The following is a 22,088-nucleotide window of genomic DNA, read 5'->3' on the forward strand; positions in this document are numbered from 1 at the left end:
GAGGGGAGTTCTCTCTGGTGTCCTGACCAATATTTATCCTGCAGCCAACATCACTAAAACAGGTTATATGGTTATTTATCTCATTGTTGTTTGTGGTGCCTTGCCATGTGCACATTGGTTGCTATGATCCCTAAATTACAACACGCACAAAGTACTTTGCTGGCTGTGAAATTCTTTGGAACAAACTGAAGCCAATATATAAATGCAAGTCTTTCTTTGTTTCCTATTTGGACAACAGGTATATTATGTAACCTTACTGTCAACAAACTACACATTACACAGAAATGTTGAGAAATAAAATGTGTTTATTATGTTTGCAAAGTTTTGAACAGCTCTTAAGATCATGATTTGGAACTCCGAAAAGCACTGGTGATTGATTTTATCTTCATTCACAAACAAAGGATCTCCTAAAACATTATAAAATCTGAAGTATGTAAAATCCAAAGAAAGATAACATGACCAAATTGCTAAAAGAAAAGATCTTAAATGCACTTTGCATGTTGTTTCCATAACACTCTTTAAATTTTAACTACTGAACATATATATAATCACACAGTCTAAAACAAAATGCACATGGAATCACTGCACCATCATAATTAATTCCAGCATACTTTGTTTGCTGCACCTTGTCATGAAGCTATTAAAGCATATAATGTTATTGGAAATTATTTTTTTTTTAAATAGAGATTTAGTCTGTGGATGTGTCTTAATTGGATTAAAACCAGCTAGTCTGGGTGCTTTGACGCGTACTAGTTTTGAGATGTAAGAGAGGTAGAGTGCATTTTCATTTTGTTGAATAAAGCATTCAAGAAGGGGGTGAAATCTGGCACCTAGCTAGCAGAGACCAAGCAATGTTTATATTACTAATAAAATTGATACTATGAAAAGGGTTTTATTGTTAGAAGAGGTGGAGTTCAAAGGAGCTGGTGATACAATGAGAATTTACATTCAAAGAGAAGTGCTGGGTATAACAGGGCAGTTTTGTGCATGCAGAGCAGAGGCAATGTAAGATCAAAGCCTGTAAGCTTATCACTGTGTCTGCAAAGGAACCAAAGTGAAAGGAAACTCATTTTGAATTTGTAAGGTGAAAATGGTTTGCTTGGTGTCTGCTTAAAGTCTGGATTGTTGTTGCATTAGTGGAGATTAGTCTGGGAATTTGTTAAAAGTTATGATAGTAGTAATTTGTAGCCATGTGTATATGTTTAACTTGTGTAAATTAATAAATGTCTCATGTAGTTTGATATAAAACCTCTCGAGAACTAGTGGTCTTATTTCTGAATTTAGAGCGGCAACTCAAAACATATCACTTGAAAATATAGGTTATGACAGTTGTTTAAAGTTCTAAATGACTCAGCTTTTAACAACTGCTGTGTCATAATACACCTGAATTCCCTACATTTTTCTGGATATCAAATTATCAAGCTAGGAAGTTATTACAATAAGATTCAAACTGAAATGAAAACCTTCAGAAATATTAAGCTCATATGAAATGTATGCCCAATATTAGACATTTTAGGAGGGGAAATTTCCTAACCTTTTTTTAGAGTGATAGCAGGAATATCAGCAGGAAATTATTTCCATCCATTTTGAACCATTAAAACACTGCTCTGTCCCGAGTTTCCTTGTGATTTTCAAGTCTTCCCATGGTTAGCTGTCAAGTCGTATTGGCCAGATTTGTACCTGTCAGAGGAAGGGCTAATGATGTAATAACTGCAAGTTTCCTGGGCTTGCATCAGCAAGTTTCCTGGGTTCGCCCTACTAATGCAGTGTGGATGCATTAGACCAAGATATTGGCATCATGGCAGCTACCAAGTTCACCTGATCAAGGCATGATTTTGAGCATGATGTGTTTGAAGAGTTAGACAAAAATAATATCTTGTGTTTACATAACACCTTTTATGTAGTAAAATGCCCCAATGCACTTCGCAGGAGTGTTGGCAAACAAAACTTGACACTGAGCCACACAAGAAGATATTAGGATAGATTGGTCAATGAGATAGGTTTAAAGGAGGAAGGAAGGTGGAGACGGCAATTAGGGATGGGCCATAATTGCTGGCCTAGTCAGCGATACCCACTTCCTGTAAATGAATTAAAAAGAAGGTTTAGGGAAGGGTTTGCAGAATTTAGGGCCTAGGCAGCTGAAGACATGTCTGTTACTGGTGAAGTGATTAGAATGTGGGAATTGTAAGAAGCTAAAATTGGAGGAGTGCAGGGATCCAAGAGGATTGTAGCGCTGGAGGAAGCACTACAGAGATATGATGTGGTGAGCCAAGTGTTGAAAACAAGAGTGAGAATTTTAATATTCAGGTATTGTTGGACTAAATGCCAGTATAGATCAGCAAGCATAAGGGTGATGGGTGAATGGGACATGGTGTGAGTTGACATGTGAGGCGCAGAGTATTGAATGAGATCAAGTTTCTGAAGGATGAAAGATGGACACCAGCCAGGTTTGCATTGGGATAGTCAAGTCTAGAAGTAACAAAATCACGGATGAGGGTTTCAATAGAAGGTGAGTTGAGGCAGGGGCAAAGATGGATAGCATTACAGAGGTGGAATTAGGTGGCCTTGATGATGTAATGGTTATGTGGTCAGAAAGGTCAAAGTCAAGACCAAGGTTGAAAACAGTCTGATTCAGCTTCAGACAGCTGCCAGGAAGAGGGATGGTGTCCGTGGCTAGGCAACAGAATTAGTGGCAGGGAGTGAAAGGTCTTTCCAATATTTAGTTGGAGGAGATTTCTACTCATCCAGTACTGGATGCTGGACAAGCAGTGTGACAAATCAGGAACACATAGGGTGGAATTTTATGCCAGCGGGATTTTACGGCCTGGCCGAAGTCAATGGAATTTTCAACGGCTTACCACATTTTACAGCCCAACCCCCGCCACGACAGGGCCGTAAAATTCCGCCCATAGGTTTGTACAACTGGGAAATACATTTATAAAGTTTTTTTTATTTCTGACTACAAAATGTTTTACTTTTCTCAGACTAATTTCTGGCAGGATGAGCATACGGGCATATATTTGGATTTTTACCCCTGCCCTCACCCAAAGGCTTTTCTGGAGCTGGTATGACATTCTCAGTGGGCCTACCAATTCATCGAGGAGGAGGAGGAAGAGGAACAGCACAGAGTGAAGCTAAGTAGTATCAGGTACCCTCTAAGGAGGTGCAGCAGGAAACATAGATGTTATGAGGACCTTTCTGAGGAATTATGCATTAGAAGAGCTCACTTCAGCAAAGAGGTAATGTAGAGTCTCTGATTTGCTGTGGGAAGAGATCAACTTGGATCATTTGTGAATGAACACAAACTGGATGGGATTCATTTTGGACCTGACCTCTATGCAAATTAGCAGGTCTCCCTGTCATGTGACTGAATTAGAATCCCACAATGATACCGTGCAGAAGGAGATGATTTGGCCCATCAAGCCTGTGCTGGCACTCAAATAACCGAGCATCCATTTGCAATTGCCAGATAGAGACAAGCCCACATTGAAAATTTGTTCTGAAAAGTGCTCCAGAGTAGATTTCTCCTTGTTGTGTAACTTTAAAAGCCAAGGTTCAGAAGGGCAGTTGCTTGTTCTAAATACTGAAGCGATTTTGTGTTAAGGATTGAAGGATAGTGAGAGGATGGTGAAAGCAGGTATAAGCATTTGAGGACAGAGCTGGTCATGTATTCAAGTATGTACATCCACAAAGGCTGGATTATCTCCAGTGTTGGCAGCAGGAGGGCCAAAAGACTGTGTTGCAGGATAGCGTTGAGGTTGTCCCACTGTAACAACAGAAGAAAAATAAGTGATGGTTAGCATTGGGCAAATTAGGCTTTAAAGTCGCAGCGTTGCCGTTATAGGCCTGCACTTTGCAAGTAAAGGAAAATGAACACATTTTAATTTCCTCAATTTGTCTGTGGTAAACTGAGATGAAATTCTTGGAATCTGCACAAATCAGATCCTGATTTTTTAAATCATGTTTTCAAAGTTACTACGTGACACTTAACGAAATACTTGGAAAATAATTATCGAAGACACAAAACTATCATCTACACACTCTGTGCTTAGTTTTCTTAATTGAAAAAATATAATTATAGCTATTCACTGAGTAAATGGGTCGAGAATTCACAACCTGCATTGCACAGTGAGGATCCTGCAGCCAAGTTCCTCCTTTTACTGGGCCTGGGTGGAGCTAATGTTCCTCTAAGCTCCACAAATCCATTGCTGCTCTAGCTCATTCTGTCTTTGGGCCTGTCTCCTCCCACCTGAAGTTAACTACCCTCTTCGGTAAGACAGCTGGCAAGGCTGCCAAATACTGCAGTAGCCCACACCCACAGCCTGCGCTGTCCCAAAGCAGATGAGGCACAACCCCCAAAATGGTCCAGGCCCCCAGCCACGATTACTGGTCAACCTCATGCTGTCAGCTATCCGCCAGAATTCTTCTCAGGGATCGAATTAACTTTTGCATTTTACTGTGTAAATCTATATTTCAAATTGGAAATGAGTGAAGAACAGATTATCCTCCCTCACTGCAGTTTTCTTTTAATCAACGTAGTGAGGCCTGCTAAGTCGAAAATAACTTCCTACCCAACAGTCCCTACAAACCTCAATCCAAGGAAAAGCAGTTATTTCATATTAGATACAGGCCATAGTAAAATGTTGCTTGGAAGAAACACAGCTCTTCATTTGTAGCCAAAAAATCTATAAACTAACAGCTAGGAGAGCCAAGATTTTCCCACAGTGAAAACACAACCTTTTATCAGTAAATGCACTTCTTTACTGGGAAGGTTTAAATCACCAATGTAAAATGCATTCTGCAACATTCAGTTTACTTACTGGAGGCAGCTTCTTGGTAGGTGGGTGGTGGGCAATAATTTGGATATGCCGCAGGATACTGATTAGGATATGGAGCTGTGGGCATCACTAGCTGTGCAGGAGATAATTGAAGAGGCACAGGTTGGTACCCTTGGCCTGGTAGATAAGCTGGCATTTGTTGAGAACAGGTTACCGCGGTTACAACAGCTGGAAAAAAAACAAGGGGAGAGAAAACTCGTGAATTAAATAAAATGCAAATATTCTTACTATAAAGGTTTGTAATCCTTTTGTTTAAAATACACCAGAGTAATTTTGATTGCTCTCCAAATCCTGGAAGAGATCAAGTGCAATTTATTTTTTCCCAAACACTCCCAGTATGCAAAATAACTTGAAGGTGCTGACTGACTGGTTTCTCAACACATCTGAAATGGACAAGTTACGACAGAATTCCCTATCTTTTTTCACAGCCTACAACTGTTACCTTCAAAAGGAAGGTGTCTTTCCTTAATGTTAGTTAGCATGAATAAATGCAAGGTTTGAACAGGCTGTCTGCCTCTCAAAAAATGTCTGTGGTTGCTGATGGAGCAGTCCTGCTGTACCATCATTATTTTTCTCTCAAGAATGCAGATTCTACAGAAAGCTTTGTGCCATCTGGCACTTGACCTTTAGATTGCCCGGGACCATCCATTCCTGGAGCTTGCCGGATTACAAACATTTTATGGTACATGGAAACTGAAGTCAGCCATTCAGCCCATGAGCATCCCCAGCCTTTTCAGGGAAAGAGAGTTTGAGCTTTCCACTACCCTTTGCAGGTGCTTCCTGCTCTTATCCCTTGCACCCCTTGCACGTCAGTCTTTTGGAGCATATTAATTTTCCCCTCTTGGTTTGTATTGATCTTTTCTATCAGAGCAAGTTCCCATTGACTCAGCCCACTACAATGGAAGTCAGTTCATCTTAACCATTTGGAAAACCATTCCCCCAATAAAGAAATATTTCCAAATCAAAATGACTGCAGTATGAGTCCAGATAACATAAAATGGCTCCAAGAAAAGGCGTGTTAATCACACAATAGAAGTAATCTTTATCCAATCTTTGCTGAACCAAGGCTAAAAGCAGCTGTCACCAGCTCAAATGGCTCATGTATGACATAAATTGCGAAGCATAAAATTAAAACATTCTGTACAGGAATACAAGTTAAATTCCTTCACTCATAATAAGAGGAAATGGGATGAGTTTTTCTAGTCCCCTGGAAACAGGCTTGGAGGTAGGGATGGGCCAGGAAAATAGGGGGAAATTTTATTGGAACGCCTTGCCACCTCCGGGAGACTTTCCCAGGGGTCAGCTGGGAACAAAGCTGGCAGCCCATTCCACAGAGACATTTAAGGCCCTACTCAGGAACCATCTTTTGAAACCAATAGTAATTTCCCACCATTCGAATGGGATGGGGGACACGGACACAGACAATTAGGCAGCTACCTCCTGGAAGGTTACACTAGTTATTCCTGATCCTGGGGTCTCAATGCCCACCACAGAAGTCATCCCAATGGCCCGAGCAAGATATATTGATAACCAAATTAATACAGATGAGAAAATCCAGTCAGCCACAGTAGGCCTTCCATTCACAAGGTCCCTACAGAACCTGATCACTGCATTCAATTGTTTCTTAAATGGTTCGAGGATCTTCACCTTCACCACTCCACCCAGAAGTCTATCACATATATTGATCATTCTGAGTGTTTTTGTATTTATGATGTGAGCATCACTGGCAAGACTGTCACTTATTGCCCATGCCTAGATCTTTAGAATAGGGTGGTGTGTAGAAGAATCTAAAAAATTGTCTTGGAGGTTTTACTATGGTACAGTACTATATGTGCTATATAAATGCAAGTTGTTGTTGTGTCTTTAATCAGTGAGCCTTTGTTCCTTTTCCCCCACTGTCATGGGATCATTTAATTTTCCAAATATTTGCCCATACCAACATGTACATTTGTATTAGGTCACTCCTTAGTAACTTCAGTTTGCAGAGGAGGAGGAGAAAGCTGATGGACAATGGCCGCATTGCTGTCATGAATGATCCCCTGTAATTTCTCAACTAAAACTGGGCATTTAGATATCAGAATCCTGCTTCTCTTCAGCAAAATAAAAGATAAAAGTGCTGGCCATGTTGACTGATGATTCAGACATCTGTTTGACGGGCATTTGGCCAACAAATCAACTCACTAGGTTGGAATCAGTATAAGGCAGAACAATTAAGACTTTGTGTGCCACCATGAATGCATTCCTGTGTTGAAATTTGGTGGCAGCAACTGATTCTCTGCGTGAGGAGGTGACTGTCTTCGGTTGCTGGTAGACGGATGCAGCAAGGCTGCGAGAGATGATTGGTGGCACAATGGCACATCATTTTAGCTCAGGTACCTTCAGATCTTGCTCGCACGCCTTCTATCATCTTTGCCACTTAAATACGAAATACTGGACTGCAATGCATCAAAAAAAACAACTCTCATCATTTCTTATTCTTTCACTTGTCACCTGTCAAGATAATCTGCAGTTTACATCTTGACACCTTAGTGCATGTTGGTATTGGAAGAATTCCTTTTCACGTGCCCCCTCTTTTTTAACCTATTCCTGCTCTGCTGAAGCCCTGAAAATGCTTCCCCTACCACCTACTTTTCAATGACTTAATAAGCAATAACCGCCATTTTTTAAAAACAGGATCTCTGTCATTAGAAATGAAAAGTCCCCCAAATTATTTCAAATTTTCACATTAATAAAAACATGCACAAGAATAAAAATATTTGATAAAATCTAATTAAATGGTACACGGTGGGGAGAATTTTCTCCCCGTCGGCGGTGGGGGGGTTGGGCGGGAGCGGGCAAGCGCGCAGCCATTTTGCGTGAGCGGGTGCCAATTAAGGCCGGCCCAGCGTGACGCGCACCTGGAAGCGCTGAGCGCTCCCTATGCATGGGAGGGGGGACGGGGGGGTGGGCGGAGGAGGGAGAGTCGGGGCACAGAGCTGCCTCAGGTAGATTAGTTTGATTTTTAAAAATTTTAATATAGAAAAGAAAAAATTTTAAGACATGTCCCCTCGTGTGACGGTGGGCAGAATTTTGCCCTCGGATAGCGGGCGGGCCCCACCGGCTCGGCGGCGGGCGGACAGCCAGCCCCTGCCACCGAAATGGGACCCACCGCCATTTTGAGTGGGCGGGCCAATTAAGGCCCGCCCAGCGGCCTGCCCGACGGGAAGCGCTATGCACTTCCTGTGCGGGGGGTGGAGGGAATCCCCAGCTGTCAAAGTGCGCTCTTTCCCACGTGCGAAAGAGCGCACTGCTCCCTGAGGCAAAGTCCTGTCTCTGGGAGATTTGTGACAGGCAAGTAAAGTCTAAAAAATAGATAAATATTGAAATTATTAACATGTCCCCCTCATGTGACAATGTCACACGAGATGGGGCATGTTAATAATAAACACATAAAATACATTAAATGTTTAAAAATCGGACATGAAACTTCATCCCGCCAGTGGATGAAGTTTCAGTAATAATCTGGAGCCCGCTGGGGCTCCTGGCCTGCCCGCCAGTCTTAAGCTTGGACGGGCAGGGTGTTTAATTATCTTAATGAGCCCGTCAGTGGCCTCAATTGGCCATTGACAAGTCGGCGAGCAGACAGCTGATTGCCCGGTGTCACATGAGCTGGGACATGTCAATGAACTTTAATTAAAAAATCTATTTAATTTATAAACCCTTCATGAAACCTCCTTCCACCTGTGGATGAGGTTTCATGATAAATACGAAGGCCGCCTGGGCTCTTCGCCTGCCCGTCAACCTTAAGGTTGGACGGGCGGCCCTGTTAATTACTTCAATTGCTGTTTAAACGGCCTTAATAGGCCTTTGACAGTTCAGCGAGCGCACAGCTGGCTCCACTGCGTGCCTGCCGAACTGAGGATAAGAATGACCCGCGGTGATGTTGGGACACACACCCAGAATCACAGAGTGCAGAAGAGGCTCTTCGGCCCATCGAGTCTGCACCGACACGTGAGAAACACCTGACCTACCTACCTAATCCCATTTACCAGCACTTGGCCCATAGCCTTGAATGTTATGATGTGCCAAGTGCTCATTCAGGTACTTTTTAAAGGATGTGAGGCAACCGGCCTCCACCACCCTCCCAGGCAGCGCATTCCAGACCGTCACCACCCTCTGGGTAAAAAAGTTTTTCCTCACATCCCCCCTAAACCTCCTGCCCCTCACCTTGAACTTATGTCCCCTCGTGACTGATCCTTCAACTAAGGGGAACAGCTGCTCCCTATGCACCCTGTCCATGTCCCTCATAATCTTGTACACCTCGATCAGGTCGCCCCTCAGTCTACTCTCTCCAACGAAAATAACCCAAGTCTATCCAACCTCTCTTCATAACTTAAATGTTTCATCCCAGGCAACATCTTGGTGAATCTCCTCTGCACCCCCTCCGACGTCACCATGCGTCATTTTACGCATAGGCGAGCAGGGCCTGCCCCCACTCACCGACCTGAAGATTCTTCCCAGTTTGAAAATGCACTGTAAACATTGCAGGGCATAACACACAAAACCCTCTTTCCTTTAAGAAAGCAATTACGCATTGTCATGAAAATATAATAATTTTCATAATATTGTGATTTATTGTAAAATTATGCTGTTTATATTGACAACTTGATAGTGTTCAGTAAAATATGGGAGGAGCATTTCCAACATCTGGAATAATTGTTTTGTCGATTACAAGGAGCTAATTTTGTGTTGAACTTGGTTAAAAGTGTATTTGCAAAAATGCAAATTACATATCTAGGCCATACCATTGGACATGGTAAGGTGGCTCTGAGAGATGTGAATGTCAAAGTTATCGTAGATTTCCCCGTGCCTACTACAAAACGAGAAGTTTTGAGATTTCTAAGCATGAGTGGGTTTTTCCTGGAAATTGGTGCCAAATTTTAGCAGTGTGGTTGTTCCATTGACTGAACTATTAAAAAAGATCAAGAAGTTTCAATGGACACAGGAGTGTCAGGAGGCATTTGACAGTTTGAAAACTGTATTGACTCCTACACCAGTTTTGGCAGTACCCAATTATGCCAAGCAATTTAAGTTGGCCATTGACACAAGCAATATAGGCATTGGGGCCTTCCTGTTACAAGAAGATGAAACTAGATTTGAGAAACTGATGGGATATTTTTCACAGAAGTTGAATGTACAACAGAGAAGATATTCAATGATCGAAAAGGAGATTCTGTGCCTGGTGTTTGCATTGCAGCATTTTGAGGTTTATGTTGCAAACAATTGGTCAGAAACAACTGTTTATACAGACCACAACCCTTTAAAGTTTCTGGACAAAGTTTGAGACAGAAGTCCAAGGCTATTCAGATGGAGTTTATTATTGCCACCATTTAATCCACAGATTATACATGTTGCTGGATGAGAGAATCTGATTGCAGATGCATTGTCAAGAGTTTGTAGCTCAAAGGGAAAATTGGACATTTAAAAACCTGGACACTGGACTGGAATGATTTCTGTTGATACCAACGATTTGTTTATATATTGTTCTGTTAATGCATGCATCTGGTAATATAACAGTGTGAGTATGTAGATACGTATAGGAGGTAATGTAAGATAGGTTAAGAAAATTAAGTCGTCTTATTAAATTATGACTGTTCATTTTCCTGTGAGGAGGGGGGTGACATGAAAATATAATAATTTTCATAATATTATTGTGAGTTATTGTAAAAGTGGGTTAATACTGGGGTTTGGATTAGTTTCTCTGTATGTGTGTGTGTGTGTGTGTGTGGGATTTAATTGAATTAGAGACAGCTGGTCTGGAGGCTTTGAGTTATCAACAAGAAGCTAGGTTTGAAATGCTAAATACATAAACATGGCTGAAATTTTAGAATGTAAGGTGTAAGGAACATTTTCATTTGTAGATAAATTAGGTTAGTTTGAATTTCAAAGAGATTGTAAGATGTTACACTTAGCCACAAGAAGTGAAGCCAAACAGTGTGTTTATTTTTCCCACAGGTTACTGATAAAATTAGCACTATGAAAAGATTTATATTATGAGAAAGGTAAAGTTCCAAAGACATATTGGAACAATGGAATTTGCATTAAAAAGGGCGAAACATGTATAAAGGAGATGGGGCTATGTGTAAGAGGAGAAGGTATCCGAAGGTCTAATACGAGTGTGAAAAGTCTTCAGCTTTTGTGCATCAAGTTGTTGTCCACAGGAACTGAAGCTAAGAAAACTCACTTAGAATATCACTGTCCAAGGTATCATGTTGCTTTGCCTGGGTTGGTTTAAATTTATTTGCTTTTTTTACTGTTGCCTTAACAGAGGTGTAACTGGGAGTCAAAGTAATTAGGGGTCTTAGGAGTTATTATAATAGTAATTTATAGACTTATGTATGTACTTGGAATCTTTTCTTTTGTTAATAAATGTTTAATTTAGTTTTCTAAAAAACCTCTGAAGTCATGGTAGTCTTATTACTTCTGAATTCAAGGCACGCATCTCGAAATAAAATACAAATCGCAAAACAGTTGTGACCACCTGATCAACTTTCCCTCGTGGATTTTGATCGGCCTGGCACACATCATCTGCCACATCATAACACACATACAGCTTCCCTATAAATGGGGTTTAAAAGCAAAAATATAATCCTAGTGCATAAATTGGCAAATTGCATCAAATATTCATGAATATATATTTTTGCTTCAATTCTGAGGCTTTAAATAAAGCAATGTCAAGAACTGTGCCCTCAAAATGCAGCTAGCCACAGAATAACAGGCAAGATGGCATGTTTAAAGCCTGCACATCCTGTTTTCCAACACTCTTTCTGCACTTGCACAACCAACAGGATATTGATCACTAGGTCTTCAGTGTTATGAAATCACTTGTTGCACTTTCAATATGCACTGCACACTGGGCCTCTCAAAGTTTTGTTGTGTAGAAAGCTCTTCTTTCACTCGGTTAACTCTAGTAAGATAAGTGCTAAGCACACAGAGCATGGGCACTTTTGTCTAAATAGTCAAATATATCAATGGCTGAACCATTGTATGCAGCAAGACAAAAAATTCACTGATACATTTCTTTGAATTGTGGTTGATTTAAAAACTATTACTGTATTATGATGAACATTAAATGTGTCAACACTGAACCTATCGCTGTCAGAAAATCAACTCTAGTTGATCACATTGTCATCCATATATATGTTGTAGTTTTGTTGAATCAATCAATCAGCTATATAACTCAACAGAGCTTCCAAATAGAACAGTTTGCCAATGTTGCAGCAATGACTGCACTTCAAAGTAATTAACGTGAAGCTCTTTAACATTTCTGAGAAACGTTATTTGGCACCATATAAGCGCAAATCCTTTTTTTCTGTGTTATCTGTACATCTCAAATATTTTAATTTGATGATTGAACTGGGTGCCATCATTGACACTATCCATGGGTATGAATATAATATAATATACAATAGTTGAAGCAAATAATGAAGAGCACAAGGTGCTTTGTGTTAAGATTAAACTCATAATGTAATCTATTCCAGTGACAGTTTTTCTAACAGTGTGAAATTTGTATATGACTCAGATAAGCCTGTTATTGCTCTTGGTTGCTAACAGAATTCTCCATCTTGTTTCTGTCCACATTGTTGTAAGCTTAATGAGATCAAAGAAACAGCAAGTGACACTTCCTATGTCCATTCAGTATTTATGTATCTGATGTGTAGTGGGGGTGACCACTCATTCATCTGATGTTGGATGAAGAAATTTAAGATATGACATTCAAGCATAAAATAACAGGAACTTTCCTCTAATATTTATCAAATCTCCATTTTTATGCATGAAGGATGTTACAACAACATGAATTAATCAGATTGCAGTTTGGAGACAATGAACTGATGTGCTGTTTAAATTGTTCCTTTCTGTTACATTTCAGCAATCAGCCATTGTGCCATTGATCCAAGTGCTCTGTTTGCTTTCCTATTGGATCATTACCTCCTGCACTTTAAATTCTACATTCGTGTCTGATTGACTTATTTTCAGGCGCAGCTGGAAATAATCTATGCTTGCATGCAAGCTTGTTCCAATAGTATAATGTTCTCATTCGTGTCATGTCAGGTGGTGGCAGTGAAGTCAGGGACTGACAGGGTGAATAACTCTGCTGTTTGCTCCAAGGTCACGGGCAACAGTTCAGACTTTTGGGTGGTGCTGGGAACAAGAACTCAGAGCTGACACCTCCGTAAATTGTGAAAATGACTGAGATTCAACAAAAGGTTGAGAATTAATCTAACTGGAACACCAGGACTTCCCAGCTGGATGCTATTCTTAAAACTGTCCTTTGGCATTTTATATGAATTATTTTGAAGTGTAGTCTTTGCAATTATGCAGGAAACACTGCATATTGAAAGAAGAATTGAACTTTTACTAGTCCTTGAGTAGAAGATGCATGGTTTTTAACTGAGCAGTTTGTCTTGATGTCTCTACTGTGTATCAGTCCTTTTATTGTCTTACACGGGGTTAACCTATTCAAACTTGATGGTGGCCCAGTGCTCACAGTGATTTTAACTGGCTTATTGCAGTTCAACCCACTGCCTGACTTTCTGGAGTACAGCAAACAGGACTAAGGCATTGGGGGGAAGTTTCAGGTGACCAATTCCATTGCGGTACCAACAGTGTCTGCCCATTGCTTGGACAATGAAATAGGTCCAAGGTGCAACCAATTTTCATGACCTTGAGCAGTGAAACAGAGAAGTCAAAAGCAGCTCTCTAGCCGGGGGAACAAGGAGTTGAGTCAGAAGTGATGAGCTAAAGAGGAAGGAAATTGTGAAGGAAAGGGTGTGAAAACCCGCAGATTCTTATGGGAACAGGAGGAGCATTCATATGTTTTCTGAGAAGTGTGCATTAGTCTATTTAAGGTTAGGCCACTCAGTGTCTAGTAACATTGCGAAGAGCACACACTCTGCCCATTGGTATATGGAGAAAATTGCAGGTCCTACAACAGGCTCAAGACCTGGACTTAAATATTGAAATAAGGCACCATCTGTCTGAGCGTTGGACCTAAATTCTTGTCTACTGACTGCGTCAGTGGGGTGGTGGGAAGATGAAAACAGCTCTCATTGCATTTTGTGTGACTTGTTCACAGAAATACTTCTTGAAATCCAACAGTTACTTACCTGGACTACGTGATTCTGATCTGCAACAGGTGCTACAACCACAGCAGCAGCATGACAGGATCCCAACAACCGCAACGACTAAAAGGACCACTCCAACTCCAATTAATATCTTTTGACTGATGAAAAAGAAGACAAGAAAAGTATTAAAAAGTGAATTAACACTGATGGAAACACATGGAGACAGTGGGGCTAAAATATATTGCACATTCAATAGACTTTCATAAGATACCTATGGATCAGGAAGATATTTGTTACAGAAAGTTCTATTTTTGTTTTTGGGTTGAGTGCAGACCTAAGGGAGGATTGGGACTGATGTTGGTGCAAAGAAACACTAAATTTTCAATCAAAGCTTTGTTGATCGAGCTGCTGTTGAAGGGCTCGTGAATCTGGGACTGAATTGTGCACCATATAGTAGATATCAACAATCGGCAAGACCTTTTCATGTTATACAGCAATATAACCTCCAGATGTATCTTGGCGGTGGAAATATTGCTTCAGATGGTCTACGGTCCATTGCATCCAGACTTGACTGGAGATATGGTATTGTACTTCATCTTCCCATCTGCGTTAGGGTTCCTGAAAGGTGTCATTAGCCGGGACTGTTTTGCAGCAGCCTACTCATTACAGGCCTGAAGATGGGTCAGAACAAATTCCCACCCCTGTAAGTGCGTTTTGGAGAGGGTACAGGTCTGATTTCCACCAGGGAGGATTGAAATATGGGGCAGAGCCCAGTTCCTCTGTGACTCTACCTGAACCATGTAAGTTCAGTCTGATGACAATGGGTAGATATTCCTTCACTATAAAAAGTACCCTTTCCAGCAGTTGAAAGATTTCACTGGGAGTTGATGAAAAAAACCTAGTGTTTTTCTTTAGTCTATTTGGAACAGCTTTTGGCTTCGTAAATAATTCAGTGAATGACCTAAATGATCATTAAAAATGGTTCTGAGCCAAGAATGTAATCCATTGTGAAACATGGTTTTGTGGCAGTTTTGGAACCATTTCAAAGAGTCCCTTCAAAATTTTACCCTCTCAGAATCCAGGTTGTAAGACCATAGCCGGGATTTTCCCCTCCTGTTTGTGGCAGGCATCATAGCAGACGAGATCAGAAAATATCGGGAGATCACAAAAATTGGTTTCACGTTGTCGTAAAACCAGTTTGTGGTTCTCCGCTCCACCCATCAATGGTTGGTTGTGTTTCCCGCCGCTAGGCATCAGGAAGCTAATTGCAATACATTAGAATCTCATTGTAGGTCCTGGGGGAGATTATAGTGTCGCGGTAACGTTACTGGACTAGTAATCCAGAGGCCCAGGCTAATGCTGTGGGGACATGGGTTCAAATTCCAACACAGCTGCTGGTGGAATTTAAATTCAATTAATGAATTGAAAGTTAGTCTCGGGAATGGTGACCATGAAACTGTCATCAATTGTTGTTAAAAAAAAAACCCTTCGGGTTCACTAATGCCCTTTAGAGAAGGAAATCTGCTGTCCTCACCTGGTTTGGCCTATATGTGTCTCCAGGCCCACAGCAATGTGGCTCACTCTTAACTGCCCTAATTTCAAGGGCATTTAGGGATGGGTAACAAATGCTGGCCTTTGCAGCAATGCTCACATCCCATGAAAGAATAATTTAAAAAATCATCCCCCCCAAGCTGGATCATGAGCTCACGTTGGCATGATTGCACACAACAGTGCATAAGCGACAAAAGCGACATGCACCTGGCGAGATGCACTTCACTTGGGACTTCAAGGTTTGTTTCCCTACCTTGCTTTGGGCAGCGCTCACGGTCATCAGCGCCAGGCTTCGCAGGCAGCACCACATCGCTTTTAGGGGGGCTCACAGGCAGGTCTCTACCTACCAGACCAGCTTTAAGGCGGGGGTGGCTTTTGAACGGCTGCAGGGCGAGGGCTTGCTTGGGGATGTGGGAGAAGTGACTACAGGCAAGGGAAGAGGCTGCAGGGTGAGGGCTGTACTGGGAAAGGAGGGTATCCCAGGGTGTGTGTGGGGGCACACGTTGATCTGGCCTCAAGAGGGTGAGGGCTGAGGAGGCAGTCTCCGGAGGAGATGAGACCAGATGGAGGTGTGAAGGTGTGTGTGAGAGAGTGAGTGGTGTTGTCCCTTGAGCTGGCAGTGAGTGAGATGCCAATGAATGTGAGATGGCTTTGTGAGTGTGTGAGTTTAGCGCTGAGATGGTTGAATTATCCTGGCAGCACGGATGAGATCGTTCATCCTCTTTCTGCACTGGGTGACCAACCTCTTCTGTGCAGCATTTGCACTGTTCACCACTGCCATCGCCCACCAAGCCGGAGTGGTGAGGTTACTGGACCTCCTGCAGCCAGAACGGGAGTGGAGGACATCATAGGGGGCCTCCAAAAGGCATTCCAGTGATGGGTCACTGGACTCTTCTTGGCTTTCACTGGGAGCAGTCCTGGGCTGCAAGCATTGAGAACTGTGTGTGCGGCTGCAGTTTAGATATGGTACTCAGAGTGAGGAAACGGCATGGTGGGCGATTCCAAGGCTGCCCGCCAGCGATGTGGCATGTTTCCTGTGGCTGCATAATTAATGAGGTGGGAAGCGGACAATAAGGTGCAAAAACCCACCCTTGCGGCTGGCGGGGAAAAAGGTTTGTCCATCCCCACCAAATGCACTTGGTGTAATTCAGGGATAATTCCAGTCTATATTTTGTTTATGTAGTCAGTATTATTCCTCCCTCCAGACAATGTGTCATTCTACAGGAATTTGTAATGCCCCAATACACCCCAACAACATTCAAGAAACTTGACACCATCTAGCCCGATTGATTGACACCCCATCCACCACTTTAAACATTCACTTCCTCTACCACCGACACACAGTTGCAGCAATGTGTACAGTATACAAGATGCACTGCAGCAAGTTTGCATGTCTCCCTCAACTGTATATTCCGTACCCGTGACCCGTCTCCTAGGAGGACAATGGCAGCAGATGCATGAGAACATCACCACTTGCAAGTTCCCTCCAAGCCACACATACCCTGACTTGGAACTATAACACCATTCCTTCACTGTCGCTGGGTCAAAATCCTGGAATTCCCTTACTAACAGCATTGTGGGTGTATTTACACCACATGGACCGCAACAATTCAAGAAAGTGGCTCATCATCACCTTCTCAAGGGCAGTTAGGGATGGACAACAAATGTTGGCCTTTCCAGCAACACTCACATACTATGAAAGAAGATATTTGTAGAGCCTCGTCCTCCAGTGAGTTGTTTAATTGTCCACTACCATTCACGGCTGGATGCGGCGGGACTACAGAGCTTAGATCTGATCCATTGATTGTGGGATCGCTTAGCTCTGTCTATCACTTGCTGCTTATGCTGTTTGGCATGCAAGTAGTCCTGTGTTATAGCTTCACCAGGTTGACACCTCATTTTTAGGTATGCCTGGTGCTGCTTCTGGCATGCCCTTCTACACTCTTCATTGAATTAGGGTTGATCCCCTGGCTTGGTGGTAATGGTAGAGTTGGGGATGTGCCAGGCCATGAGGTTACAGATTGTGTTCGAGTACAATTCCACTGCTGCTGATGGCCCACAGAGCTTCATGGATGCCCAGTCTTGAGTGGCTAGATCTGTTCGACATCTATCCCATTTAGCACGGTGGTAGTGCCACACAACACAGTGGAGGGTATCCTCAATGTGAAGGTGGGACTTCATCTCCACAACGACTGTGCAGTGGTCACTCCTACTAATACTATCATAGAAAGATGCATCTGCGGCAGGCAGGTTGGTGAGGATGAGGTCAAGTATGTTTTTCCCTCTTGTTGGTTCCCTCACCACCTGCTGCAGACCCAGTCTAGCAACTATGTCATTTGGGACTCAGCCAGCTCGGTCTGTAGTTGGGCTACTGAGCCACTCTTGGCGATGGACATTGAAGTCCCCCACCCAGAGTACATCGTACATTCTGTGCCATTGCCACCCTCAGTGCTTCCTCCAAGTGATGTTCAGCATGGAGGAGCACTGATTCATCAGCTGAGGGAGGGTAGTAGGTGGTAATCAGCAGGAGGTTTCCTTGCCTATGTTTGACCTGATGCCATGAGACTTCATGGAGTCCAGAGTCGATGTTGAGGACTCCCAGGGTGACTCCCTCCTGACTGTATACCACTGTGCCACCACCTCTGCTGGGTGTGTCCTGCCAGTGGGACAGGACATACCCAGGGATGGTGATGGTGGTGTCTGGGACATTATCTGTAAGGTATGATTCTGTGAGGATGACTATGTCAGGCTGTTGCTTGAGTAGTCTGTGATACAGCTCTCTCAATTTTGGCACTAGCCCCTAGAAGTTAGTAAGGAGGACTTTGCAGGGTCAACAGGGCTGCGGTTGCTGTTGTCACTTCCAGTGCCTAGGTCGATGCCAAGTGGTCCGTCCGTCCGGTTTCATTCCTTTTTTTTTGTGTCTTTGTAGCGGCTTGTTACAACTGAGTGGTTTGCTAGGCCATTTCATAGTCAACCACATTGCTGTGGGTCTGGAGTCACATGTAGGCCAGACCAGGTAAGGACGACAGATTTCCTTCCCTAAAGGGCATTCGAGAACCAGATGGGTTTTTACAACAATTGACAATGGTTTCATAGTCATCATTGGACTTTTAATTCCAGATTTTTTTTTTATGGAATGGAAATTCCACCATCTGCCGTGGCGGGATTCAAACCCGGGCCCAGAATATTACCCTGGGTCTCTAGATTACTCGTTCCGCAAGGGTACCACTACGCCATCGTCTCTCCTATATCTGTGTGCAACCCCCTTATGTCCTTTTCACAACATATTTTCCTACGGCTGCTCCAGTTAAGTTTCTGGCCAATGGTAACCACCAGGGCGTAGACAGTGAGGGATTTAGTGATGGCAAAGCCATTGAATATCAAGGGAAGATGGTTAGATTCTCTCTTGTTGAGAATGGTCTGCACTGTGTGAATGTCACTTGCCACTTGTCAGCCCACTTCTGGATGTTATGGGTGAGTCAATGCTGATTTTACCCAGTTTTCACAGATAGACACATATGCACACACAGAAACACATAAACTACTCATCATTAGAAAGCACTACACTCAATTTTCCTGCAAGTATACTGGTTCCAAACAGGTGTAAAATTAAAGACAATTTGGTATGGTTGATATCAAAGTTATTTTTCTCAGGTTTTATTGTTATTTTGATCCATTTTTAACATTTATCTTGACTGAAACCTGCTTTGCATTTTCTGTTTCTTTGAATGTATTTGTAAACATCAGTATAAGTCACATTAAAAATTGAAAGCTAGATTGCATGTTCTTAATTTTGTGCCTAATGTGCATGAATGCTGAAACTTTAATTTTTATAGTTGAACAAATCTATGATGCGAATTTGGCACTTTCCTCATATTCTGATTGTTTTGTTCTGATTTACATTCATTTATGCCCAGTTTTACATCCCACCACATGATAATACGATTGGCAGGAAATTTAGTTGTGAATAGTCATCAAAAATGGGCAGACAAACATGTGGTAATGGTGTGGTGGTATTGTCACTGGACTAGTAATCCAGGGTAATGTTCCGGGGTCCAAAGTTCGAATCCCACCACAGCAGATGGTGGCATTTGAACTCGATAGGAAAAAATGTGGAATTAAAAGTCTGATGATGACCATGAAAACATTGTTGATTGTCAGAAAGACCCATCTGGTTCACTAACGTCCTTTAGGGAAGGAAATCTGCTGTCCTTACCTGGTCTGGCCTACATGTGAGTCAATCCAGACCAACAACTCATAACTGCTCTCTGAAATGGCCTATTAAAGCGCTACAAAGTCTATAAGGAATGAAACCGGAAGGATCACTCGGCATCAACTTAGGTACCGGAAACAACAACGGCACACACAGCCCTGTCGAACCTGCAAAGTCCTCCTTACTAACATCTGGGGGCTTGTGCCAAAATTGGGAGAGCTGTCTCACAGACTAGTCAAGCAATAGCCTGACATAGTCATCTACACAGAATCATATCTTCCAGATACCACCATCACCATCCCTGGGTATGACCTATCCCACCAGCAGGACAGACCCAGCAGAGATGGCGGCACAGTGGTATACAGCCAGGATGGAGTTGCCCTGGGAGTTCTCAATATCAACTCCGGACTCCATAATGTCTCATGCCATCAGGTTAAATATGGGCAAGGAAACCTCCTGCGGATTACAACATACTGCACCCCCGGTGAGGTCAGAGTGACCGACCTTGACATCAAGGCAACATTTGACCGAGTGTGGCATCAAGGAGCCCTAGCAAAACTGGAGTCATTGTGAATCGGGGGAAAACTCTCCACTGATTGGAGTCATATCCAGCACAAAGGAAAACAGTTGTGGCTGTTGGAGGCAAATCATCCCAGCTCCAGGACATCACTGCAGGAGTTCCTCAGGGTAAAGTCCTAGACCCAACCATCTTCAGCTGCTTCATCAATGTCCTTCCTTCCATCATAAGATCAGAAGTGGGGATGTTTGCTGATGATTGCACAATGTTCAGCACCATTTGTGACCCCTCAGATACTGAAGAAGTCCATGTCCAAATGCAGTACGACCTGGACAATATCCAAGCTTGGGCTGACAAGTGCTAAGTAACATGCGTGCCACACAATTGCCAGGCAATGACCATCTCCAACAAGAGAGAATCGAACCATCGCCTCTTGGCATTCAATGGCATTACCGTTGCTGAATCCCCCACTATCATGGGGGGTTACCATTGACCAGAACCTGAACTGAACTAGCCGTATAAATACTGTGGCTACAAGAGCAGGTCAGAGACTAGAATACAAAAGCAGGGATGTAATGATGGAACTGTACAAAATGCTGGTTAGGCCACAGCTGGAATGTTGTGTGCAGTTCTGGTTGCTACATTACGGGAAGGACATAATTTCTCTAGAGAGAGTACAGAGGAGATTTACAAGAATGTTTCCAGGGCTTGAAATTGCAGCTATAAGGAAAGATTGGATAGGCTGGAGTTGTTTTCCTCGGAACAGAAGAGGCTAAGGGGTGATCTGGTTGAGGTGTACAAAATTATGAGGGGCATAGATACAGTTGACAGGGATGCCCTGTTTCCCCTAGCAGAGAAGTCAATTACCAGGGGGCACAGATTTAAGGTGATTGGTAGAAGGATTAGAGGAGACATGAGGAAAAACTTCTTCACCTAGAGGGTGGTGGATGTTTGGACTTCATTGCCTTGTTTGGTGGTGGAGGCAGAAACCCTGAACTCATTTAAAAGGTACTTGGATCTGCACCTAAAGCAGTGTAACTTGCAAGGCTATGGACCGGGTGCTGGAAGGTGGGATTAAAATGGACAACTGTTTTTTTTATTTTTTATTTTTCGGCTGGCACAGACATGATGGGCTGGATGGCCGCTTTCTGTGTTATAACTTTTCTATAGTTCTACGGTTTGATGAATTCTGCATTGACTAACTCACCTCCTGACTCCCCAAAGCCTGTTCACCATCTGCAAGGCACAAGTGTGATAGAATACTCTCCATTTGCCTGGATGAGTGCAGCTCCATCAACACTCAAGAAGCTCGACACTGTCCAGGGCAAAGCAGCTCACTTGTTTGGGACCCCATCCACAAATATTTACTCCCTTCACCACCGACGCACAGTGACAGTAGTGTATACCATCTACAAGATGCATAGCAGGAATTCACCAAAGCTCCTTAGGCAGCACCTTCCAAACCCACGACCACTACCATCTGGAACAGGGATGGGGAACTCACGGCTCGTGGGCTGGATCCGGTCCATTGCTCAATTTCATCTGGCCTGCAGCAAGGTTTCTAAAAATATAGACCTATGACTGTAGAACCATAGAACCATAGAAAAGTTACAGCACAGAAGGAGGCCATTCGGCCCATCTTGTCCATGCCAGCCCGAGGACACCCAGGTGCCCTTTCTAATCCCACCTTCCTGCACCCGGCCCAAAGCCCTGCAGCTTACAGCACTTAAGGTGCAGATCCAGGTACATTTTAAAAGAGTTTAGAGTTTCTACCCCTACCACCAGCTTCGGCAGCGAATTCCAGACACACACTACCCTCTGCGTAAAAAAGTTCTCCCTCATGATCCCCCCTACACTTGCTGCCA

At 42.9% G+C, this 22,088-nt stretch overlaps 1 protein-coding gene across 1 annotated transcript in view; it reads right to left on the minus strand.

The window, feature by feature from the left end:
- Positions 1-285: 285 nt before the first annotated feature.
- The window catches only part of LOC144681633 (uncharacterized), a 34,376-nt gene continuing 12,573 nt past the window's right edge, over positions 286-22,088 (minus strand). Inside the window, exons 3-5 of the mRNA XM_078543407.1 lie at positions 13,985-14,100; positions 4,821-5,006; positions 286-3,766 (exon numbers count right to left, since the gene is read on the minus strand). Of these exons, the coding sequence (XP_078399533.1) occupies positions 3,672-3,766; positions 4,821-5,006; positions 13,985-14,100 (397 nt within the window). The 3' untranslated portion in view covers positions 286-3,671. The remainder of the gene's footprint in view (positions 3,767-4,820; positions 5,007-13,984; positions 14,101-22,088) is intronic.

Source organism: Cetorhinus maximus, chromosome 6, assembly GCF_964194155.1.
Source record: "Cetorhinus maximus chromosome 6, sCetMax3.hap1.1, whole genome shotgun sequence".
Classification (NCBI taxonomy): domain Eukaryota; kingdom Metazoa; phylum Chordata; class Chondrichthyes; order Lamniformes; family Cetorhinidae; genus Cetorhinus; species Cetorhinus maximus.